Here is a 9,012-nt window from a genome sequence, read left to right as displayed (position 1 = left end):
AGATGATCTAAGATCTTTTATGTACATATAACATAATTGATAAAATTCACTCAATAAAAAATCAACATGAATTTTAGATATATAAATTTTTTATTTTTAGTTACTTAGGCTGTTGTATTATATGAGGAGAAGGAGCCAAATTCATAATAGTCTTGGCTTCCAAAGCTTTCTGATCCATCCATATGTCTCTTCTGATATTCCTCACCTAGTCCTTGATTCCGTGACATATTGGAATCTACAAAGCTATCTTTGAGAGATGTTACAACCTCTGTTGTTCCACTCTGCCTTGCTACCTCTTCTATTCTTCTTATGGCCTCCTTGATGTCGATTCGTTGCTCGGGGTTGCTTTCTGTGCAAGCAGCACCTACATGAAGAAGTTGGACCATTTGGCCTATTGAAATTTTGTTGTTTGCAATCTGAGGATCAAGCAACTCTGACTCCCTTCCCTCAGAAATTGCTGACGTAACCCATTCGACTACGTCGGTTCCGCCCTTCTTGTTACTAAGATATTGAGAAGGGAATTTTCCGGTGAGGATCTCGAGTATAACAACTCCAAGACAATACACGTCACTTTTATGCGAAACTTGGCCTCGTGCGGCTTCTGGAGCCTTATAAGCAAAAAGAGCTTGTGTTGCAGTGGAAGGATTAACCATTTGGCTAAATCCATAATCTACAAGCATTGGCTGGTAATCTGGTCCTAATAAAACATTGCTAGACTTGAGATTGCCATGGGGTACATTAGAAGAAGCTAGTTCTGTGTGAAGATAACGCATCCCTTCAGCAATTCCCCTTACAATCTTTAAACGTGCTGGCCAATCCAATTCAGCATGAGATGGTCCCCTGTCACCTATAAGAAATATAAAACTTAGAAATAATATTTATATACTAAGATAACCCCAACATAGGGTAGGTTTTTATCAGTCTAATTAAGGATCACTTTTAGTTACTTATTTCCTGCAATGGTTAAGTAATTTCTTTCCCTCCTCTTTTTGTCTATCGTTGTAATTATCCATGCTATCAAACACAAATTGTAATTTTCATTTTTGTGTGACTAATTTTTCTTGTACTAATTGTAAAGATATTTAAGATTTAGAATACTAACTAATAATACACGATACAAAAAATTTCTTCACATATTTATCTATCTTATTTTTCAAATCCTTGATCTAAATTATCTCTTCATCAAAATTATATATTTACTCTTGTTACAAAATTCATGTCCATAATACATTAAATTAATTGCAAACTATTTTATATAACTAACATATTCAATAGTTAAATCACAATAGAAATTATGAGCTAGGTATGAAGTGTTACCATGAAGCAAAAACAATAGACTGCTCCCGGGGACATACTCGGACATAATTAGTTTCTCATCCTTTCTGAAATGGTAAGCCAAAGGGGTCAAGATATTCAAATGTTTTAGCCTCCCAAGCCTACAAATCTCAGCATCAAAACTTTTTTTCTCCAACGCATTCATCTCCCTTGTCCTCTTCACCACCACCGCCACCCCATTAGACATCACAGCCTTATAACAAGACCCAAGCCCACCATTTCCTAGCACTTCTGCCGCCGCCTTCATCAAATCCGACAACCCGAAAACCCCCTTCTCATCATTCACAACCACAAGCTCCCCTACCCCCTTGCTTCCACCATGACAAGATCCCCTCTTACTTGATCCTTTTCTGCTAACTACCGTCGTCACAGTTGGTACTCCTTCTCTTTTCACCGGTTGACTCACCTGAACCTCCACGGACTCTCCGGCAATACTACCGCCGTTTCCAAACCTGCCAAACTCCTCATTGTCCTTATTCCTCTTCGACCGGACAATGAAGAAAATAATAAGCGCCACAAGCAACAAGCTCGTTAAGGCAAAGCCAGCAATCTGCAGTTTGTTGTTCCAGCTCCCATTCGTCACAGGCAGGGGAATAACCGTCTCTTCTGGAAGCTTCTCACATGGCTTCCCAATCTTTTTGCCACAAATACCATCATTTCCTGCGAAAGAACTCTCATCGAACTTCGAAAGAGCCTGTGGAACTTCACCTTCCAATTTGTTATATGACAAATTGAGGTCCACCAATGAAGGATTCGCAAGATTTGGTATATTTCCACTAAACTGGTTATTCTCCAGATGCAACTCAACAAGCTGAGGGATCTCGGCTAATGAGGCTGGGATTTGACCTGTGAATTCGTTGTTAGAAAGCCACAATTTCTTCAGAGACCTCATTCTCTGAAAGTAATCTGTGGGAATATTCCCAGAGAATTTGTTTCCTGACAAATACATGGCCTTCAAGAATCCTATTCTGTTGAGCTGCGGAATTGAACCTGAGAAAGAGTTGTTCACAAGGCTAATAGTTCTGAGATTCTTGAGTTCGAGCAATGTATCAACGTCTATTTCACCCAATAGTCCCATTCCTCCAAGACGAAGCCCTGAGAGTTGGTAGAGAAATCCTTAAGGACATAAAATATGAAATCGGAACAAGATTTAAATAGTTTAAATCTAAATTGATTGACTTATACACATTTTAAAAAATGGATTGACTTATTTAAAGTTATAATATTGGAAGATTTTAAGAGTTAAATCAAGGTTTTAGCGATTATGCCTGAGACTAATCCGTTAACGCAGACAACACCATCCCATTGATGGTCTTTAGAGCACGGAACAGAGTTAGCCACCCAACTACCCAATGCTTGGGCATTGGAGAATGAGTTTTTGAGGGTCAGCAAAGCCTCAGCTTCTGACATGGAAAATGTCACTGCGACGTGGATGACTACGGTGGTGAACATGTAGTAGAAGAGGAGAGTTGGCCGGAGGCCGGTTATTGCCGGAGCTACGGCCATTACTTTTTGCTGAAATTTGATGTTTCGGAACGTATTGGCTGCTATAGAACGTGGATGCGAATTTCTGTCTGGTCATTTTTTCATGCTCTATTTTTTCGTTTCTCCTTTACTCTGGTGACCCCTACATGTATGTGTGTGTAGGATTTTTCTTTTGAGAGATTACAATAGGGCCTCACAACGAAACCAAAGGAGGGTCATGGATTCTCGGGAGACAAGTTTAAAATTTTCGTTGAACAAGTCAAAGCATGTTAAGTGAAAGCTTTTATAATTTTTTTATTGGATAAATTACTACCTAATGTATCGGAAAATCATATCACTCGCTTGAAATATGTGAATCACAAAAAATCCCCCCAAAATATAGTAAGTGTTATAAAAATAACCAAACTTAAACTAAGTTGTTTTTTATAATGGTGTCTAATATTTATTCCTAGGATTTAAAAATAAAAGAATAAACTCTACTTTTTTTTATTTTTATTTTTAGATAAATTAAATAAAAAATTACAAAAAAATTCACCTTCATATGTAGTCAAGTGTTTTTTTAAAACAAATTTCAGCTAGTAAAATTTCCGGCTCAATTCACTATTGTGAATCCTAATTATCCAATTGAAAGTTAAATTCCTAAATTGCCTTTATAATCACTGTTAGTATTGGCTATTGTCAACATTTGAGAGTCTACGTCATCATTCAGAAATAAAACCCCTTTTCTCTATTGCCATTACCATTAAAGGGCTTCACTAATCGTGTGCACTTGTTCTTTATGCGATTGTTGCTGCTGTGACGACCTTTGTGGTTTCCTAGGGTTCACCTACACAAGTATGGCTCCTTCTTTCTTAGCTTCTTGTCCATGAGAGCTTTAACTTTCCAAACACAACACACGTGATTCGCGGCATTTTATTTTGATCGTTTTCTATTTGATCTTCCTCCAATATTTTTATATATTTTAATTTTAAATAAATAGTTTTGCATATAAAAAAATATTTGTGTTATACAATAAAAGGGATGTTTATAAAGTATTTACACTATTATAATACCAGTACAAAATGTAACCTGCGATTAGCTTTTTTACCTTTATTTTTTTCCGTTTTTGAACAACACAAAATGTAGGTTGCGTTTTGCATTTTTTTTCCGTTTTGAAAACACAAAATGCAGGTTGTGTTTTGCTTTTTCAAATTTTTTTTCGTAAAACCTGAAAAACGCAGGTTGCATTTTTATAAAGTGTAGGCTGCGTTTTACTTAAATAAAATATTTTAATCCGAGAGTCTTACCTATAAATACCATTGTCATTTATCTCTCTTTCATACTTGTGGGTTTTTTGTGTGACAATTAGTAGTGTCAAATAATTTTTGGTGTGGTGAGGTGAGGTTGAGGCTATGGAAGGTATTGCAAATTCGCGAGTGTATTATAACAATGAGATCCTACCAAACACAAGTGAGGGAGTGACTTTTATTTGTGAATGTCCGGTTTCTTTTGCTATTCCATGCACTATCAGTTTTGCAGAGTTGAGAAATGGTCTTTGTGAGAACATACAAAGTCACATTTCAAAGAGGGTGAGCAATATTTTATACAAAAATCCTATACAAGTATTTAGTGGGCTAATACAATTTCAAATAATGTCCATCACGGACGATGCATGTATGTAGAAGATGTTCTATATTCATCAACAAGCCAGATTTCAAATGCCGATGATAGAGTTGTATGTTGAGTTTGAACAATATTTGTGGCTGGACGCAGTTAGCGAGGAGGTGAATATGGATGAACTCGGGGATATAGATTGGACAAAAGATAACAACAACAGTAAAGATGAATTCGAAACCAACTACGAAATCGATGATGAAAACTATGACGAATACGAGGTAGGCAATCCAGCGATGCAAAATGAAGCAACTGCAGTTATCAACCAGCACCCCTTAGGCATTCCATCTTTTATGCAAACTCTGGATCTCGCAGCCATGCATGCTTTGGAGTTTCTTGAGTATGCGAATATGTGTACATTATGTTTATTAATTAAAGTTACCATTACTGTTTCTTCATTTAGCCTTGACCGACTAACGGTGGTTTGCATTTGATAGGTGAAGGCAATGATGTGGCAGAAGATGGCGAGTTTAGTATCGGAATAGAATTTTGTTCTAGAGAGTCGGTGATCTCTACAATCAAAAGTCACACTATCGTTAGAGGAGTTGATTATACTGTGTATGAGTCAGACCCGCAAACATTCTATGCAAAATGCAAGAAGTATGGTACATGATGTGATTGGCTTATACGAGCTACCTTGATTCGAAAGAAAGGTTGTTGGGAGATTAGGAGATACAATGACAAACACACGTGTACCATATGGATGATTTCACATGATCATGCCAAGTTGGACTCAGACATGATTGCAGATGTTATCAGGTCGTTGATTGAAGCAAATCCATCAATAAAGGTGAAATCTATTATTGCAGAAGTTCAATCCAGGTTTAACTACACTGTAAGTTACCGCAAGGCTTGGTAGCAAAAGTTTGTCGCAAAAGTTTTCGGTGATTGGAAAGTTTTTTATCAGACTTCGCCAGTGTGGTCAAAAGCATTGACCACCTACATGCCAGGTGGATGGTACACACTTTTATAAAAAATATAAAGGTGCACTTTTAGTTGCAGCTGCACAAGACGGGAACCAAAACATTGTGTCGATTACTTTTGTGATCATAGAGGATGAGACAGCAGATGCATGGCAATTTTTTCTCACTAATATACGAAGATATGTTGTTACCTGAGATGGCGTGGGTATTATTTTTGACTACCATAACTCCATCGAGGCAGCAGTGGCTCATAGTAATGGTCCATGGGAATCACCAAGAGCGTGGGACATGTTCTGCTTCAAACACATTGCATCCAACTTCTTAAGGAGGTTCAAGGTTCCGTACTTGCATAAACTTGTGGTTAACATAGGTATCTGAATTTTCTATTATGACTCTGTTCTTAGTCATTTATGGTGTCTGTTTATGATAACATGGTTTATTTTATAGGCTATTCTAGGACAGAGCAGGAGTACAACAAAAACTACCAAAGGCTTAAAGAGCGGGGTGAGACATAAACGAATTGTTTACTCAGAAGAATGTCGAGGCTCATGAGTGCGTTCGCGAAGAATTCACGTATTCGGAATTTTCCATTCAATGAGTTGAAGAAAGTTTTTGACGTGCAGGAGATATAGTTGTCAACCAGATCGACAGGCGCAATGAGATGGTTGAGGTTCATGAAATTCGAGACGGTTCTATATACACTATTAATCTTGCGCAATGACATTGTGATTGTGGCCATTTTCAGGTTAAGCGACTTCCATGTCGCCACATTCTTGCATGTTGCACCAACGAGCGTCTTGATTGGCAAGTATATGTACATGACATGTACAAGATGTCCGAATTTTTCAAGGTCTACAGATGCGAATTTGTTCCGATTGGTGACCCATTTACGTGGCCTAGATATGATGGAGCGAAGGTTATCGCCAATTGGACATTGAGGTACGCGACTAAAAGACGACCATAGTCAACCCGCTACTTGAATGAGATGGATTCATGGGATATGTGTGCTCCTCGCTGGTGTACTCTATATGGACGAGAGGGACATAGCCGTAGTCGATATCCTCAGCGCGCAGGTCCAAGCTCTGGTGGAGGTCAATAGCAGCTAAACTTTCCTAGTGTAGTTTTCACTTTTTTATGTAATTTTTTTATGTTAACTTCTATATGTAACTTTTTTACGTATTTAAGTGTGTGCAGTTTTTTATGTATGTGTTTAAAAAAATCAAACTTGCAATAATAAAGAACAGAACAAACGGAAACGTCTAAATATAAAATTAATCGCGTACGATAATAAAAAGAAACGTCCAATGATAAAATCAAACATACAATAATAAAGAGTGCGTAGATTATATGGACTACCCTCAGAAGCACCCGCATCCTGACCACTAGGTTCACCACCCCCACAAGCATCAAAAGCACCAACATCCGGCATGTTGGCTCCTCCAGTGTCATAAATACTAGAAGCACTCATGTCCAGAGCACTCACTCTACCACAATAATACTCGTGCTGCATATCAGCCTTTCCAAACCCCTCGTCCTCCTACAAATATTTGTTCAAATCAAATAGTACGGAAGCACGAGGTGTTTCAACAGCACGCAGTGATTCGAAAACACGTGGAGGTTCAACAGTATGCAGTGGTCAATCTATGAAAAAGTCACTAGCATGACCTAATACGAAGTGATGATCAAAATACGGCTCAGAAGCAGCAGGCCTTTATTGAGATGGCTGAAATAAATAATCGGTGTCTCTCAGTACCTGAGATAAATTGATGTCGTCAAATCTAACCAATGAACTGAAGTGGCCTTCTGCTTGAATTACCATTTGTGGTATGTACGGCTCTGCTGGTGGTTGTGGTTTTAGTTCATAAGATGGAACTGATGTTGTTGCTCAAAAGCCAAAAACTGATGATGTTGGCCATATGCCAGTACCTGATACTGTTGCTCATAACGCAGGCAGAACCTGATACTGTTGCTCATAAACCGATATCTAATACTGTTGCTCATAAACCAATACCTGATACTGTTGCTCATAAGGGAGAAATGGTTGTTGTTGCTTGTAAGGGAGATATGGTTGCTGAGGTCCAGGTGTTGCCAGGGGTTGCGTTTGTGGTTGATTCACCTCGGGGTCTGCATGCGTAACTCTATCTGACAACCTTAGATGATTACCATACGGATGTGTGTACCAATCATAGTACACCGGAAGAGGGTGAAAGTCTTTGATTGTGTCTCCTGTTTACATTGTATTATAGCGCTTAGAAATCCACATATCGACCTAATGACCATTCCTTTCCCTCTAGTCATGGTTTTGTGTACCGATTAACCGCCTACAATGAGCATCTCCAATCCGGAATGCTTCTTCTATTGGAAGTAGTAGAAGCCTAAATTGGCATCTCACTCAGTCTGTTGGGTGCCATTCTATACACTCGAATGATACTAACAAAGACTTTGCAGAGCACACTAACAGGTTTACAGATAGGTCATTAGGAACCACCACTCCCATATATGGCTGCCATATAAATTAGAAATCAATTAATACAATGACAATCAATTAAATTATTAAACATAATAAACTTCTTAACAAAATTTCTTAAAACGTAGTTTATTGACTCCCATGTCATCTAGTTATTGCCTAAAGTGCGTCGTAGACCTTCGCGTATATCTTGGTAACCTACGCCAATGACTCCACCTAAATCAATTTAGAATGGTTATAATCAACATAATAACGTATAATAATAATAACGATAATATTAACAACAATAATGAAAATAATGATGATGATAACCATTACTGTTGTCCAATTGAAACACCAACTACTGGAAGCTCATTGCGAGAAACAGGTACTATAAACGGCCTACGCTCCCATGCCCAAACAAAAAGCAAAATAATGGGGCCGTCCATCTCTGTAAAGTTATATCGCGATGCATGACACAACGACCTATACAAATGTGCCAAACTACCTGCCCCCAACTGTAGCTACGAATGCGATGAAAATCTCAAAAAAGAGGTAAAATCTTCGAGTTTACAGAATTTGTCAACTTGTCTGAAAATACAATAGTCCCAAGTAAGCAGAATATATGAGGCGGACATACCGCCGATCGAATCTGGGGTGTCTAACAGTTCGATGTCTTTGCATCGCCGAACCTATGTTAGGTTTACTTTCCCTAACATGTGATCATCCGGACCAGGCACCCCACCAAAAACGGCTAAGTAGTTCTCAACCAAGAACTCGTGATTGTTGTCTGTTTTGCCCATTACGGGCTCCCCATTAGGCCAAAATATGTCATATCTTCTAAAGTGATAGTCACTTCGTCAACTGAGAGGTGGAACGTATCGATTTCAAGCTTCCACCGCTCTAACAAAGCACTCAATAGTGCAGAATGTCCCCTCAATTTGCCTATTCACAAAATACGATGGAACCCGATTAATACAAAGACAACTACAGTTATTTCAGTATAATTTTCTAGTAGATTAAATTTTCTAGACAATAAATTTCTATTAATCTACAGAAAATAATAATAATAATAATAATAATAATAATAATAATAATAATAATAATAAAGGTAGTACCAAAAAATGAATAAATAAAAAGTGTTCCTTCCAAAACGTCTAAAAACAAAAG

The 9,012-nt window shown here is 38.0% G+C and overlaps 1 protein-coding gene across 1 annotated transcript; it reads right to left on the bottom strand.

Annotated features, from left to right (window-relative positions):
- On the bottom strand, positions 18-3,041 carry LOC107615191 (pollen receptor-like kinase 3). Its single transcript, XM_016317291.2, has 3 exons — positions 2,604-3,041; positions 1,318-2,430; positions 18-847 (listed from the first exon to the last, which is right to left on the bottom strand). The coding sequence occupies exons 1-3, from the start codon at positions 2,839-2,841 to the stop codon at positions 105-107; spliced, it is 2,094 nt and encodes a 697-aa protein (XP_016172777.1). The 5' UTR covers positions 2,842-3,041; the 3' UTR covers positions 18-104.

Source organism: Arachis ipaensis, chromosome B09 (assembly GCF_000816755.2).
Source record: "Arachis ipaensis cultivar K30076 chromosome B09, Araip1.1, whole genome shotgun sequence".
Classification (NCBI taxonomy): Eukaryota; Viridiplantae; Streptophyta; class Magnoliopsida; order Fabales; family Fabaceae; genus Arachis; species Arachis ipaensis.
This window is presented reverse-complemented; position numbering and strand designations above follow the sequence as displayed.

Bases quoted from the DNA above. Each gene is read 5' to 3' on its own strand.
- LOC107615191 (XM_016317291.2), bottom strand. From the start codon at position 2,841: ATGGCCGTAGCTCCGGCAATAACCGGCCTCCGGCCAACTCTCCTCTTC. The intron at 2,431-2,603 runs GCATAATCGCTA...ACCAACTCTCAG, and splicing joins CGTTAACGGATTAGTCTCAG to GGCTTCGTCTTGGAGGAATG. The intron at 848-1,317 runs GTAACACTTCAT...TATTTCTTATAG, and splicing joins TCTATTGTTTTTGCTTCATG to GTGACAGGGGACCATCTCAT.